General features: G+C 56.3%; 2 protein-coding genes across 5 annotated transcripts in view; both read left to right on the plus strand.

The window, feature by feature from the left end:
• Positions 1 to 8674, plus strand: part of STYXL1 (serine/threonine/tyrosine interacting like 1) — a 55319-nt gene extending 46645 nt beyond the window's left edge. For all 4 annotated transcript variants that reach the window (XM_059155139.1, XM_059155138.1, XM_059155142.1 and 1 more), the window contains one exon: positions 8440 to 8674. In XM_059155139.1, the coding sequence (XP_059011122.1) occupies positions 8440 to 8571 (132 nt within the window). In that variant the 3' untranslated portion in view covers positions 8572 to 8674. The remainder of the gene's footprint in view (positions 1 to 8439) is intronic.
• A 1361-nt stretch (positions 8675 to 10035) lies between these two features.
• TMEM120A (transmembrane protein 120A) lies at positions 10036 to 15974 on the plus strand. The gene is made up of 12 exons (XM_059155136.1): positions 10036 to 10228; positions 11811 to 11929; positions 12168 to 12284; positions 14112 to 14171; positions 14367 to 14462; positions 14537 to 14626; positions 14769 to 14834; positions 14948 to 15009; positions 15122 to 15214; positions 15307 to 15371; positions 15493 to 15561; positions 15641 to 15974. Exons 1-12 carry the CDS (start codon positions 10148 to 10150, stop codon positions 15752 to 15754), a joined length of 1032 nt encoding a protein of 343 aa, XP_059011119.1. The 5' UTR covers positions 10036 to 10147; the 3' UTR covers positions 15755 to 15974.
• The last annotated feature ends 57 nt before the right edge of the window (positions 15975 to 16031 follow it).

The raw sequence follows: 16031 nt of genomic DNA on the forward strand, positions 1-16031 counted from the left end.
AGGTTGACAGCCTTGCAACTCTGATGTTTCGTGATGCTCCCTAGCCCTGACCAGCCAGCCATGGCCCGAGTGGCTTCCAGAGCTGGCTGGGCCGAGAACAGAGACCAAGGACTCCTACCTGGCTCTGAGTTCTCCAGCAGCGAGGGCCAGGCCCCCCTGGTGACAGCGCACGTGTTGGCCCGCACCCTGACCTTTACTGGCCCCCGCATGACCCCAGGAGGGAGGTTGAGGCCCGTCCGGGTGTGGCTGTCCGGCTCAGTGGTCAGTGGGAGGGCAGGCGCCTGGGCCCCTGAGGGCCAGATTGTCCTTGCTCTTGGGAGAAGCCCCGGGGCTCCCATCCTGGGGCAGCAAACTCTGCCTCACGTACAGGAAAGTCCTGTTGCTGGGTGTTCTGCCCAGAGTCGCCATCTAGAGAACTAGCGACAGAAGGAGCTGTGGGCAGGACGGACTGCCGCGGGGACCTTGCTGGGTCCTTTCCAGACTGAGTCAGTCCTGGGTGGTGCTTAGGTTTTCTTGCTAACAAGCAATGCCCTGGGTTGCTGACAGAGGTTGACCGGGGCTCAGCTCTGCTGCCGCCCGGGGTCCAGAGAGACGGTCCCCCCGCCTGTTGTCTTTGTGGTCTTGGAGGCAGCTCAGAGGTGATGGTCAGAGCCCAGGGCACTGGCAAGAAAAAGGGGAGCAAAGTGTGGGCCACTCTTGGGCAATATACTGCTTCCTGGGGTTTATGGTCCCTACTCCGTTCCTTGGGGTACCAAGACCAGGAATGGGAAGCTGAGGGGTGAACTGGAGGAATCTGGCACCCAGGGCCACTGTGCCTGTCCTTGGCTTTCAAAGCTTTGGCACAAGAGTGGATGGGCTCCCAGAGCCAGCGAGCCCTTAAGAAACCTATTTCAGCTCCTTTAACCTACTGGGAATAACTTTGTTCCTTAAAGGTCTTCAAAGGGGGAGAAAAAAAAAAGAACCAAAACACAAACCAACTGCTGAGGCATTGTACTAGCTAACATTGGCAGAGGGCTTCCCACTTGTGTTTGCGAGGACTTCATGTGTGTTGAAAACCCAGTGACCCCACAGCATGTTATTAACTGTTTGGCAGGAGGTCTAGAGAGGCTGAATAATTTGCCCAAGGCCCCCCAGTTGTAAGTAGCAGAATCCAAAGCCACATGCCCCAGTTAGTTTCAGAATCTGGGCTTTCCACGGGGCTCTAAGGCAGCAGGGGGAGCACTGGCCTGTCGTCTGAAGAATCGGGCAGTGAGCTGGCTGCCGCCCGTTTCTGAGAGTTACCTGGCCATGACTCCCCACACCGCCCCAAACCGCTTCTACCCACAGGTGTTCGCTGTGTCCCAGCAGGTGCTCTGTGGGCTGGAAAGGGGTTGTGAACCAATCTGACCTGACCAGGACTTAATAAACCTTGCAACTACGTAGCTCTGCCCAGGGTACCGTGGATTTTCCCCTCCATAACGGCAAAATGCACATATTACATCTGTCTTTTTTTTTTTTTTTAGATTTTTTTAAAAAAATTATTTGACAGACAGAGATCACAAGTAGGCAGAGAGGCAGGCAGAGAGAGAGGAGGAAGCAGGCTCCCTGCTGAGCAGAGAGCCTGATGCGGGGCTTGATTCCAGGACCCCAAGACCATGACCTGAGCCGAAGGCAGAGGCTCAACCCACTGAGCCACCCAGGTGCTCCACACCTGATGTTTGTACATGGATTTTGTATCCCGTAACTTTACTGAATTTGTTCATTAGCGCTAACGCTTTTTAGATGGAGACTTTAAGGCCTTTTTTTCTTTTTCTTTTCCTTTTCATTTTTTCTTTCTTAGGTTTTAAGGTTCTAAGTAATCTCTATACCCAGTGTGGGGCTCAAACCCACAGCCCTGAAATTAAGAGTTGTATACTCCACCAACGGAGTCAACCACATACCCTTCAAGATATTTTTGGTTTCTCTTTTGATTTCTTCATTGACCCGTGGGTTGTTCAGTAATATCCATATATGTGTGCATTTTCCAATTTTTTCTTAAAATCACTTTGTAGTTTTATACCATAAAACTAGGAAAGATGCTTGATAATATTTCAGTCTTCTCAAATTTATTATGATTTGTTTTGTGGCCTAACATGTGATCTGTCCTAGAGGCTGTTCCATGTGCACTTGAGAGGAATGTGTAGTCTACTGCTTTGGGGTAGAACATTCTGTAAATGTCTGTTAAGTCCATCTGGCTTATTGTATCATTTAAGGCCAGTGTTTCCTTATTGATTTTCTGTCTGGATGACCTATCTGTTGATGAAAGTGGGGGACTAGGGCACCTGGGTGGCTCAGTTGGTTAGGTGACTGCCTTTGGCTCGGATCATGATCTCAGAGTTCCAGGATCGAGTCCTGCATTGGGCTCCCAGCTCCATGGGGAGTCGGCTTCTCCCTCTGACCTTCTCCCTTCTCATGCTCTCTCTCTCTCAAACAAATAAATAAAATCTTAAAAAAGAAAGAAAGTGGGGTATTAAAGTCCCCTACTATTAACATATTATTGTCCGTTTCTCTCTTTAGGTCCATTAATATTTACTTTGTATATTTAGGTGCTCCTTTGTTGGGTGCATAAATATTTATAAATGTTATATCTCTTTGTTGAACTGATTCATTTATCATTACATAATGACATTTTTTGTCTCGTATTGCAGTCTTTGTCTTAAAGTCTATTTTTTCTTTTTCTTTCTTTTTTTTTTAAAGATTTTATTTATGTATTTGTCAGAGAGAGAGAGAGAGAGCGCAGTAGGCAGAGGGAGAAGCAGGATTCCCGTCCAGCAGGGAGCCCGATAATAGTCTGTCTTTAGTTAATAACAACTTAAATTTGCACACAGCCTAAGCTCTGCATCTTTACTCCGCAGCCCCCCACGTTTTGTGGTTTCGATGTTGCAATCTACATCTTTTTGTCTTTTATGTCATTACAGAATTATTGGAGGTACAGCTGTTTGTACTATTTTTGTCTTTGAACCTTCATGCTAGATTTATAAGTGAACCCACCATGTCCACATTAGATTATTCTGAATTTTACTTTATCAGTGATATTTATGGGTGCCTGTTTTCCTGTTACTAGTCAGTGCCATTTCATTTCAGCCTAAAGAAGTAAAGACCAGTAAAGCTGGTCTAGTGGTGATTAACGTCTTCAACTCTTTTTTTTTTTTTTTTGACAGAGAGAGCACAAGTAGGCAGAGAGGCAGGCGGGGTAGGGGGAGCAGGCTCCCTGCTGAGCAGAGAGCCCGATGTGGGGCTCGATCCCAGGACCCTGGGATTATGACCTGAGCTGAAGGCAGAGGCTTAACCCACTGAGCCACCCAGGCGCCTCTCTGTACAGTATTCTTGGTGGGCAGGTTTTTTTCTTTCAGCACTTTGAATCTATCCCCTCACTTCCTTCTGATCTGCAGGGTTTCTGCTGAAAATCTGCTGAGAGTTTAATGGGGCTTCCCTCGTGTGTACCAAGTTGTTTTTCCCTTGTTGCTCTCAAGATTCCCTCCTTGTCTTTAACTTTTGACAATTTAATTGCGATGGGGCTTGGTGTGGATCTCTTTGGGTGCATCTTTTTTGGAATTCTTTGGACTCTGGGTATCTATTTCCTTTTCCAGGCTAGAGAAGTATGCAGTATTATTTTTTTTCAGAGAAGTTGTCTGTCCCTTTCTCTTTCTTGTCCTTCTGGGACCCCTGTAATGTCAATGTTGATTCTCTTGGTATTGCCCGTAAGTCCCTTAAGATATGCTCACTCTTTTTCTTTTCCTTCCTTTCTTCTCTTCTCCTGCTTTGGTTCTGCTCCGCCGTCCTTCAGTCCACAGACCTTTTCTTCCACTTCATGTGTCTGTGGTTGAATCTTTCCATTGTATTTTTTCAGTTCCGTTATCGTATTCCTCAACCCCGTGACTTGTTGGGTACTTCGTTTTCTCTCTCTTAGCTGGATTCTCATTTTGTTCATGCAATGTTTTCCGGAACTTGGTGAGCATCTTTATGGCATGAACTCTTTATCCGGTAAATCACTGGTCCCCGTTTCATTAAGATGTTTTTTTTTTTAAAGATTTTATTTATTTATTGGACAGAGAGAGATCACCAGCAGGCAGAGAGGCAGGCAGAGAGAGAGGAGGAAGCAGGCTCCCCGCTGAGCAGAGAGCCTGATGCGGGGCTCGATCCCAGGACCCTGGGACCATGACCTGAGCCGAAGGCAGCGGCTTAACCCACTGAGCCACCCAGTTGCCCCATATGAGATTTTATCTTTTTCTTTCATTTGATTGTATTCCTGGTTTTTGTTTTTGTTTTTCGTTTTCTTTGACTCTGTTGGTTTCTATGCATTAGGGAAAACAGCCACCTTTAGAGTGACCTTGTGTCAGAAATGAACCTTCTGGTTCAACCCTTTCCTAGTTCTTGGTTGTCAAACATTTCCCAGCTTGCTTTGTTCTTAGCGGCTCCCAGTAGCTGAAGGTTTGCCAGGACATTTCAGTGCCCTAAAGGGGATGGTCTCAGTCTGCACCTGGATTCAGGCTGATTGGAAGCAGACTTAAGAATATGTAAATACATCTTTTTCAGGGGAAGACCAGAAGATAGGCATGCCTGTTTGCTCCTTTTGCACTAAGCCCTGAGATGAATTATTTCTTGTTTTGCCACTGTGCTGTTAAACCCATAAACACAAGCCCCACTGGCCACCTGCTTTCAGTTATTTTGGGTAAATATCCAGAGTAGAATTGCTGGATCATATGGTAATTCTATTTTTACTTTTTTGAGTAATCACTATACTGTTTTCCATGCCAGTTACACCATTTTACATTCCCACCAATGGTGCACAAGGGTTCCAGTTTCTCCACATCATTACCAGCACTTGTATTTTCCTGTTGTGGTTTTTTTAAATCAAATAATAGCCATCCTAATGGGTATGAGCTGGTATCTCATTGTAGCTTTTTTCTCTCTTTTTATTGGGTTAAAATACACATAATGTAACATTTAACATCTTAACCACTTTTTTTTTTTTTAAGATTTATTTTAGAGAGAGAGCATGTGCAAGTGGGGGGCAGGCCAGAGGGAGAGAGAATTTCCAGAAGACTCCACACTGACTGTGGAGCCTGATATGGGCTTGATCTCATGACCCTGAGATCATGACCTGAGCCAAAACCAAGAGTTGGATGCTTAATTGACTGAACCATCCAGGCGTCCCTAAAACATTTTTTTTAAAAGTGTACAGTTCAGTGGTATTAAATGCTTTCTAAGCATCATCCATCCCCAGAACTCTTCTCGTCTTGTAAAACAAACTCTGTACCCATTAAACAGTAACTTCCTGTTCTCCCCACCCCCGAGCCCTGCAACCACCATTCTGCTCCCTGTGTCTGTGATTTCAGCTACTCTAGACTCCTCCTATCGGTGGATTATACAATATTTGTCTCTTTTTTGCCTGGTTTATATCACTTCTCATAATTGTTGAGAAAATCCATATTGTCGCGTGTGTCAGAATTTCCTTCTTTTTAAAGACGGAATAATATTCCGTGGTGTATGTATGTCATGTTTTGTTTTTCTGTTTGTCCATTGATGGATGCTTGGGTTCCCCCATGTTTTAGACACTGTGAACAGTGCTGCTGCAGATACGGGTGTACTAACATCTCTTCAAGACCCTGGGTTCAGTTCTTTCGGGTAGGTACCCGGAAGTGAAATAGCTCGATTATATGGTATCTCTATTCTTAATTTTTTAAAAAAGATTTTATTTATTTACTTGAGAGAAAGCCAGAGACAGAGCGTGAGCGGAGTGGGAGGGGGAAGAGGAAGAGGCAGAAGCAGGCTCCCCGCTGAGCAGAGAGCCCGATGCGGGGCTCGATCCCAGGACCCTGGGAAAATGACCTGAGCCAAAGGCAGACGCTTAGCCAGCTGAGCCACCCAGGCGCCCCTCTGTTTTTAATTTTTTGAGGAATTTCCATACTGTTTTTCCATAGCGGCTGCACCATTTTACATTCCCACCAACACTGCAGAAGGGTTCAAGTTCTTCACCCCCTTGCCAATGCTTGTTGTGTTCTGGTTTTTAAAAAATATAATAATTATCTTCATGGATGTGAGGTGGTATCTAATTGTAGTTTTGATTTGCATTTCCCTAATGATTAGTGGTGTTGAGCAAATTTTTTTATGTGCTTATTGATCATTTATCTGTCTTTTGGAGAAATGTCTATTCAAGTTCTTTGCCTATTTTTAAATTGGATTGTTTGGGGTTTTTTTTGGTTGAGTTTGAGGAGCTCTTTCTATATTCTTCATATGAACACCTGAACGTAAATCAGATACATGATTTGGCAATGTTTCCTCCTATCCTGTGGCTGCCTTTTCACTCTGTGGATCATGTCTTTTGATGTATAGAAGTTTGTTATTTTTAAAGTTTTAAAATTAGCATGTAATGTATTATTTGCTTCAGGGGTGCAGGTCTGTGAATCATCAGTCTTACAGAATTCACAGCACTCACCATAGCACATACCCTCCCCAATGTCCATCACCAGCCACCCCATCCCTTCCCCCAGCCCCCAGCAACCTTCTGTCTGTTTCCCGAGACTAAGCAAAAGTTCGTTATTTTGATGTAGTCCACTTTGTCCTTTTTTTTTTTTTTTTTTTTTAAGATTTAAAAAAAAATTTGTCAGAGAGAGAGAGCACAAGCAGGCAGAGAGGCAGGCAGGGGGTGGGGGGAAGCAGGCTCCCTGATGAGCAGAGAGCCCGATGCGGGGCTCGATCCCAGGACCCTGGGATCACGACCTGAGCTGAAGGCAGTGGCTTAACCGACTGAGCCATCCAGGCATCCCAATTTGCCCATTTTTTAATCACCTGTGCTTTTGATGTCTTAGAGAAATCATTGCCAAATCCAAGTTATAAAGCATTTCTCCTCTGTTTTTATCTAGGATTTTTATAGTTTAAGCTCTCACATTTAAGTCTTCAATCATTTTGATCTTTGCACATGCTGTGAAATAGGGGTCCAGCTTGGCTCTTCTGTGTGTGGATTTCCAGCTTTCCCAGCTTCGTTTGTTGACAAGACTGCCCTTTCTTCTCCGAATGGTTTTCGCAGTCTCGTTCAAGCCACTTGGCCCTACGTGTGAGGGCTTATTTCTGGGCCGTCTGTCCTGTTCCTTTGGTCTAAATGTCCGTCTGTGTGCCAACACCACACTGTTTGGATCACTGTAGTTTTGTAATAACTTCAGAGATTTGAAATCAGGAAGCACGAGAATTCTAGTGCGGTTCTCCTTTCTCAAGATTGTTTTGGCATTTGGGGTCTCTTGCGATTTCATATGAAGTTCAGGATGGGTTTCTCAGTTTCTGCAAGAAATGCTGCTGGGATCTGGTAGAGATTGCATTAAATCTACAGAGGCTTTGGGTAGTCCCGGCAGCCTAACAGTATCGTCTTCTGAGCCACGTACAGAGGATGTCTTCCCATTTATTTGTGTCTTTTTAAGTTTCTTCCAACCATGCTTCGTACAGGTCTTTTACCTCCTTGGTTAAATTTATTCCTAAATAATCAGATTCCTTTCGATGCCATTGTAAAGTGGAATTTGTTCTTAATTGGCTTTTTGGATTTCATCATTAATGTATACAGAGGCAACTGATTCGGAGTGTGGGATTTTGTAATGGGGCAACATCGCTAAATTCATTTATTCTGACAGATGTTTGTTTCGGTGTAATCTTTAAAGGGTTTCTACACATACAGCCATGTCATCTGCAAATAGGTAATTTTACTTCTCCAATTTGGACTCCCTGTGGCGCTCCCCCCCCCCCTTTGGTGGTTAGGACTTCTAGTAGAATGTTAAGCAGAAGTGATAAAAGCGGGCATCCGTGTCCTTTTCCTGATCTTAGAGGAAAAGCTTTCCATCTTGCACCAGTATGTCACCCGTGGGCTTGTCGTCTATGGCCTTGATGACGTTCGGGTGCATTCTTCTCTTCCTAGTTTGCTGAGGCCCCGCTTTGACCTTTTCCTTTTTCCTCTGGCTTCAGTCTAGATGGAGACCGGCTTGTCTTCTTCCTTCCTGTGTTTTAAGGTGGACACTTGAGAGCAAGCGGCTCCGGTTTCCCTCCTTTGGAGAATTCCCCCCGCAGTGCTCTTCCCGTTCCCGTGAATTTATCCGTTCACAGTGCAAAGCTTCGTGGAGGTGGCATTGTGTGCCGGGCGCGGCCGTGGTGTGCTCCTGCCCACGGGAGTTTTCACCCACGTTGTCTGAAGCTTCACGGGGGCCATCTGAAGTAGGAGGGGTCCCTGCCTCCATGTCCAGCAGCAGAGGGACTTGCTCAAGACAGAGCGCGGCTCCCATGACTCTTGCATCGGCGCTGGCCTGCTGCTGCCTCTGTGTCCCGCCGCAAAGCCATGCTGCTGGCCCCTGGGCAGATGCCTCTCGTCCCGCCGCTGTATGTAGGTGGAAAGGCCCTGGTCCCATCCCGAAGTCAGCTTTCTCCTCCTTGCATTGACAGAAGTCCTGGGCCCATGTCAAGAAGTGCAAAAACAACGTGCATCCCAGCCAGGGCTTGGTGGCTCAGCTGTCCGAGTGGGAGAAGGTCATCCTCGGAGACTCCGTCACAGACATCTTGGTTCCGCTCTACTGATCTTCCCTGTGGTCCAGCTCCGGGTCCTGAGGGCCGCCCGGGGGGAGTGGGCCAGGCCGTGTAACTGGGTTGGTGTGGAAAGAGAAGGCCTTTGCCGCCTGGAGTCCTGTGTCAGCCTCTTGCAGCTCTGCTCTGGCTCCTCGTCCACACCCTGGAGCAGGTGTTCTCTGCCCAGACTCTGGGAGAACCCCCGTCCCAGGGTCCTCCCCCCAACTCGATGGAGGCTGCTTCTGGAAGAGCATTGAGCTTCTGAGCAGTTGTCCCACGTGCCCCCATGACCTTCGGAGGCTGGCTGGGAGGAGCTCCAGGGGTTCCCCCTGTCTTCGGTTGGCTCACAGGCTGTCGCAGTGCCCGTGCACGGGTGGAGATCCGCCGGGCCCAGTCCTGGCCCAGGTGCCAGGCTCTGCAGCGCTGGGAAGCTCCTGGCACAAATACAGTCTTGTCTCACCCCGGGTCCCAGCCCTCCCCACCACTATGCCCGTCGATGTCATGTTCGGATTTCCTTTCCTTCCTCCCACTGGTTTCCTCCTGGCTGGGTTCCTCAAGAAGAGATTTCCACCCCTCCTATCTCCTTCACCCCTGTTTCTAGAAATTCCTCAGGTCTTAAAGGGACTGTTCTTCAGAACGCACTTCCCAGCGCTGGCTGCACCCGAAGCCCCAGTCGGGAGAGGGCAGGCGTCGGGACTGACAGGGAATTTAGGATGTCCACGTCACTCAGCAGACACTCCCTGCCCCCTGTGCCTGCCCCCTGTGCGCAGCTGGGGAGGGACAGAGGTGAAGGTCATCTTCCCTCCCAGGACTCTTTGCAGGAGGGGGGAGCACCCCCGCCCCCCCCCCCCCCGGCTCCCCTACGGAAGCCAAGCCCTCAAGGAGTGGGGTTTTGCTCTAAGGTAAGAGCTGTCCCGTGGACTCAGGCTTGGGATCAGTTAGGACAGGAGCCTGGACAGAGACTGGCTGCAAGCGATGGCTCTGTGGGTTGGGGGCTCCAGGGCAGAGCCCTGGGAAGTTTCCATCAGGGGCACGATGCGGAATAGCTTGTGCGTTAGGTCCGGCCGTCTGCGGGCTCTGGAAGACCCGCCGCGGCGAGCGTGGGGTCAGGGCGAGCCTAGGGTCAGGGCGACCGGCGGCCGCCGTAGAAGAGAGGTTCAGAATCCTCCCCCTGCAGAGGCGCCGCTTTCCCAAGGACGAGAGTCTTCGAGGCCGGGGTCACCTCCGTGCGTCTCGGTTTACTGCCAGCACGACGGGCCGGAGCTCTGTGGGCCGCCGCACGCGGCTGGCACGACCCGCCGAGCCCCGGCCGGGAACCAGCGCGCAAGCCCCCCGCCCGCCGAGCGCCGCGGGGTGAGCGCCCCCTGCTGCCCTTGGGCCCGCCCCGGCCCCGCCCAGGTCCCCGATTGGCTCGGACCGGGGGCGGGGCTAGCGCGCTGGCCGCGCAGGCCATTTCCCATTGGTGGCGGCGGCGGCGCGAGCCCGGAAGCGGTCGGGGGCGGCGGCGGAGGCGGCGGAGGCTACTCGGGCGGGCCGGGGTTGCGGCGCGGTCCTCGACTCGGCTTGTCCGGCGCGTGGCCCGGCAGCCATGCATCTCCCGGCCCCGGGCCCGCTGGGGGACTGCCTGCGGGACTGGGAGGAGCTGCAGCAGGACTTCCAGAGCATCCAGGTGAGTGCCGGTGCGGGCGCCCAGTGGCCCTGAGCCGCGGCTCTCTGGCTCGAGGTCAAGGGTCGGGCAGCCGCGGGTCAGGTAGTGGGGGGCTCGGGGTCAAGGGTCGTGGGCCCTGGCGTCGCTCCAGAGGGTGGCGAGGCCCCGGGTCCTGGGGGTCCTAGCCGGGACCCTCCCCTCGGCCTGGGTTGTGTGTCCGGCGCTGCCCCCGCGGCCGCGACCCCGGCGCAAACCCGCGGAGCCTGGCGCACCTGGGGCCTTCGTGGAGGCCCCGGAAAGCGACCCTGACCCAGCCCCGTCCTCTCCCAGGGGAGCGGCCGCCTGAGTCGAAGCCGGCCGGGCCCGGCCTTGGGTCAGTCACTCAGCAAACATGCTGGGGGCGCCGGCGTGGCTGGAGCCGCCCTGGGGCAGCGCTGGGGTCTGGGCTGAGTGCGGCGGGGGAGCGGCCCGGAGGGGGAGCGGTCCCGAGGGCCCGGCCCCGCCAGGGCGAGTGTCCAGGGGCAATGCCTGGGTGGGGGCGGCGCCCGTCCAGCCTGAAGGACAGCACCCGCCGAGGCAGGCTTGTGTGGCCGCTGGAAGGCGAGGGAGGGCAGAAGCGGGTGGACCAGACCCTCCAGGGAGCTCGTGGGCCTGGGCGGGGTTGGGACCTCTGGGATGCGGCCAGGGAGCCCCTGGGAGGAACCGTGGGACTCTGGCTCGTGTGGACCGTGCGCTTCTGTGGGGAGGCAGCAGGGAGCCGGCGGCGGGTCTCAGACAGGAGAGAAGTGGTTGGCAGGCAGATGTGGCCTGTGTTGGGTTCTTACGGGGCGTGGTGGCCCCTGCAGGGCACGAGAAACAAGACCGGGGGAGGACGGAGCCCGGACAGCTGTGGACTCGTCCTGCCTTTCTCTTTCCTGGGCTGCTGCCAGCCCCTTCCTGCCAGCCCCTTCCTGCCACCCCCAGGCCTGACCAAGGCTGCTCAGGCTAGTGGTCCTGCCTGAGTGCGGGCCGGGCAGACCTGCTTCTCAGCCTGGCCACCCCGGCCTGACCTTCCTCACGCTGCTCCTGGTTGTCTGCAGGCTGCTCTTCTGGAAACTCACCCACCGGGGCAAAGTGCTCTGGGAGGCTTGGGGCCAAAGGTGCGGGGGGAGGGGTAAAAGGACTGGTCTCCACGGCAGGAGTTCTAGCGCTGAAGCCTGGTGACCTTTAACCTGGGAGGCAGGCTGCTGGGGCAGCCCCGGCTCCCCCTGCAGCAGCAGGCTGGGCAGGCAGGAGGGTCTGAGAGAACCACAGTGGCTTCAGGCAGCCTGACTGGTCCAGAAGGGAGACCCTTGCGCCTGGAAGCCAGACTCTGGGTGGGACAGAGGGGTGGGGACAGCTAGTAGGTGGGCGGAGACTCAGCAAAGCTCCTGGGACCTGGTCTGTTGCTGTGAGGGCTTCTGGGCTTGCAGAGGGAGCCCCCTCTCCTGGCCTGCCTCGGGGAGAGGGCGATCTCAGGGGGTCCCTCGGCTGGCTGACTCCTTTCCCGCTCAGACCCTCCCGGGGAGCCCCGCTCTCTACCCAGCAGGCCCCAGCTCACTCTGGCTCCCTGCCTGCTCCCCAGGAGACCCACCGGCTGTACCGCCTGAAGCTGGAGGAGCTGACCAAGCTGCAAAACGGCTGTACCAGCGCCATCACTCGGCAGAAGAAGCAGCTCCAGGAGCTTGCTCTTGTCCTGAAACAGTGAGGACCCCCCTCCCCCGTGACCCCCCCAAGCCTCCATACCCCCTAGCCTAAGGCTGGGGGTCAGATTTGTGGTGCACGGAGAGCAGACACTGACTCCTGAGTGTCCCAGGGCACGGCTTCTCCCCTCTCCCCGCCCCGTGGGGCCATGTTCATCTCCTGCCCCGCAGGTGTCCTATGTGATACCCTGGGGGAGGGGGGACCGCCCTGACTCTGGCTTCCGTGCCCCAACCTACAGATGCAAACGCTCCCTGCAGTCAGGGGCCAGGGAGGCCGCCCAGGAGCTGGAGAACCAGATCAAGGAGCGCCAGGGACTCTTCTTCGATATGGAGGCCTATTTGCCCAAGAAGAATGGGTGAGACCCCTTTCCCCCAAGCCCAGTGCCCAGATGCCCCTGGGAGAGCGGCCTGAAGCGTGGGCTCCTCTGCCCCGTCAGTCGGCCGGCAGATGGTCCCTGGACCCGCTGGGGGCTGAGCCGTCAGGCTGGGGAGATGGCTCGAGCGACGGTGACAGCTCCCGGAGACGGGTGTTCTGTGGCGGAAGGACAGGGAATGGGGGAGCGCAGTGAGGGACCCCTCGCCCAGCCTGGAGGTCAGGGAGAGCGGAGAGCTTCGAGGAGGAGGGAGCCTGGCAGGCGCGGGAGGGTGGAGACTGTGTGCGTGTGTGGCCAGGGCTCAGGGTGGCAGGTGGTGATGAGACAGGAGGCGAAGCCAGGTTCGGGCCCAGCAGGCTGGGCAGAGCGACCCTCAGGTCAGCCACAGTCACCGAGGGGGATGGCAGGGGCCAGTGCACAACCCTAGGGTGAGGAAAGATCACCCAGCGGAGGCCTGGGGCAGCAAGATGGCTGCGAAGGGCCATGTCCCTGGGGACGACGGGAGTGAGGGGCGGCCAGTAGCCTCGGTTCAGACGGCCCGGGGTGAGGGGGCGGGTCAAGAGCCACACAGGAGGGGCGGCGTCTCCGGGGCGTCCCGGGGGTGGAGCGCTCTGCAGGACAGTGGAGGTGGAGATTGCTAATGGGGGACAGAGAGCTGGGGGGGGCCAGGCGAACGCGGCAGCTCTTCAGAAGCTCAGCTGTGAGCAGAAGCGGACGCTCGGGGGTTGGTGTTACTCGGTACCCAGGGAAGACTGGAGCGCCTCTCCCTGCTGAAAGCTGGGGCCAGGGCCCCCGGAGCACAGACCCAGCAAAGGGACACCCTTGGGGAGGTGGGAAGGGCAGGGCGTGGGCCCTTCTCACTTGCAGTGGGAGAGTGTTTGGAGCCGGTGAGGAGGGTCCCCCCCACCCCCTCAGAGATGTCAGCCTGGATGGAGGCTTTGACCAGGCCTCGGTGGGGAGGGTGTAGGGAGCCGGTGGCGACGCCGAGAGGCGGCTGGGCCAAGTGCCTGCTGTACCCCCTCGTCTCTTCGCGGTCTGGGACAAGTCCCTTAAGTACCCTGAACCTGTGCCCACAGCCCGAGTGGGTGCGCCGTGTCGTGCACACGTGGGACGTGGTCACCTCTCAGGTTCGCCTGGCCAGACAGGCTCCATCGGTGGGAGGGGCGGCGGCAGGAGGCTGGGGGTGGTCCGGTGGTCAAGAAAGTGGCTGCCGTGGGAGGGGGCCCTGGGGACTCGGCTGGCTCAGGAAAGACCAGGGTCGGGGGGCCCTGGAAGCCTCCGTGAGGGCCAGGGTCCACCTGGCGAAACCAGCTTGGGATGCCGGGCACTCGGGGTCAGAGCGCGAGCAGAGTTTCGGAGGCGGCCCTTCCCGGCCGGGTGGGGGCCCTGCTATGGCCCTGGTGCGGGTGTCCCGGCGGACTCAGGGCGGAAGGTTCTTGGAGGCAGTGGGAACCTGGGGGCGGGCGTGCACACAGGCATCGAGTGCTGCCCAGGCCCCCGGGGGCCATAGGAGCTTCTGGCCGGCTGCCACGGGGTGGGAGAGCCCGGCTGCCCTGGAGGCCCTTCGGTGGGGAGCTGGGGTTGGGGGGAAGACGAGGGGATGTTGGTTTAGGCAGCAGCAGGCCCGGGGAGCGGGCAGAAAGGCTGTGCCCCGTGTTTCCTTCCTGTGGAGCCGGTCTGCACTGCCCCCCAGGTCTGAACCCTAAGCCTCTGGGGGCGTGGGGCTGAGGCCAGGTGGCCCCCCTGCTCTGTGCCACTGGCTTTCCCCTCAGTGGGGGCCTCTCCTTACCTGGCTTCCCCCTCCTGCAGGTTGTACCTGAGCCTGGTCCTGGGCAATGTCAACGTGACACTCCTGAGCAAGCAGGCTAAGTAAGTGCTGTCCCAGCCCTGTGCTCCGCCCTCCTGGTCCTTTCTGTCCTGCCTCTCCCCCCCCCCCCCCCCCCCCCCCCCCCGCTTCCCAGGCTCAGCCCTGGGGTGCCGGCCCGAGCCGCCTGCGGAAGCCTGTCCGGACCGGGAGCCTCCCTCCGGCACCCCAGCCTGTGCCCCGGGTGTGCGCGCCCCCAGGTTCGCCTACAAGGACGAGTACGAGAAGTTCAAGCTCTACCTCACCATCCTCCTCCTCCTCATCTCCTTCACCTGCCGCTTCCTCCTCAACTCCAGGTGGGTGTCCTGCCGCTCGGGGCCGCACCCCGCTCCCTGCCGGCGCCGGCGCCCACCCTCTGTGCCCTCCGCAGGGTGACGGACGCCGCCTTCAACTTCCTGCTGGTCTGGTACTACTGCACGCTCACCATCCGCGAGAGCATCCTCATCAACAACGGCTCCCGGTGCGTGAGGCCGGGGCGGGCCTGCTCCGGGGCGGGGGCGGGGCGGGGGACTGGCTTCCTCCCACCGCAGCCTGGCATCCTGTGCCCAAGCTCCGATCCCTCGGGGCCGAGGGGACGGAATGACCGCCGCTCCCCACCACAGGATCAAAGGCTGGTGGGTTTTCCATCACTACGTGTCCACTTTCCTGTCGGGAGTCATGCTGACGTGGTGAGTGGCCAGATTGGCTCCCGGGGCGTGGGGGTTGGGGTGCAGGGGGGCGCGGGGTAGACCCAGGGTGTCCCTGAGTTTCTACCTGCTCTTTCCTCCGCTTTCTGCCTTAGGCCCGACGGCCTCATGTACCAGAAGTTCCGGAACCAGTTCTTGTCCTTCTCCATGTACCAGAGTGAGTGTCTCGGGGGGCGCTGCTCCACACGGGAACCCCCTCCCACAGGGAGCAGGCCGGAGGGCGGTGGGGACTTTGGGCCCGAGCCCAGTTCCACTGCTCCCCGGCCCAGGCTTCGTGCAGTTCCTGCAGTACTACTACCAGAGCGGCTGTCTATACCGCCTGCGGGCCTTGGGCGAGAGGCACACCATGGACCTCACTGTGGGTGAGTCGGGTGCGGCCTCCGCTCCCGGGCATCCTGACGGGGGCCTTTCCCGACCACGCGGGGCTGAGACCGTGTCCGCCCCTCCCCCGCAGAGGGCTTCCAGTCCTGGATGTGGCGCGGCCTCACCTTCCTGCTGCCCTTTCTCTTCTTCGGACACGTAAGTTGTCTCTGCCCGGCCCCCGCCCCGTCCCCGCCCCGTGTGTCCGGCCGCATCCCCGGCGCTGGCTCTGGGCCGTCGTGGGGACCGGCTTCTGTCTGAAACCCTCCATCCCTCCCAGTTCTGGCAGCTTTTCAACGCGCTGACTTTGTTCAGCCTGGCCCGGGACCCCGAGTGCAAGGAGTGGCAGGTGAGCCCGGGGCCCTGGGCTGGGGGGTGGGGACCCTCAAGGGGCGCCCGGCCCCGCCCTCACCCGCTTCCTCCCGCAGGTGCTCATGTGCGGCTTCCCCTTCCTCCTGCTCTTCCTCGGCAATTTCTTCACCACCCTGCGGGTCGTGCACCAGAAATTCCACAGTCAGAGGCGTGGGAGCAAGAAAGAATGAGTCTAGGCCTGCCTGCCCGGCTCCCTCCGGTGCCCCTGGCCCGGCAGGGGCTTCTGTCCCCTTTGCTGGGGCGGTAGGGGCCTCGCCTCATGCGGGAGGGTCTCTTCTGCTCTCCCTGGGGTTTTGTGGGCCCTGTGGGCCCCGAAGGCGCCGCCGGAGAGGAGGGCCGGGCCTGCAGGGAGCGGGGGGCCGGCAGCCTGAATAAAGGAAGCGTGGCAGAGAGGCGCCCCGAGGTGTGTGCTCTCCGAAGGGTCAGGCGGGGCCTTGGCGCCGCCAC

Source organism: Mustela lutreola, chromosome 17 (assembly GCF_030435805.1).
Source record: "Mustela lutreola isolate mMusLut2 chromosome 17, mMusLut2.pri, whole genome shotgun sequence".
Taxonomy (NCBI): Eukaryota; Metazoa; Chordata; class Mammalia; order Carnivora; family Mustelidae; genus Mustela; species Mustela lutreola.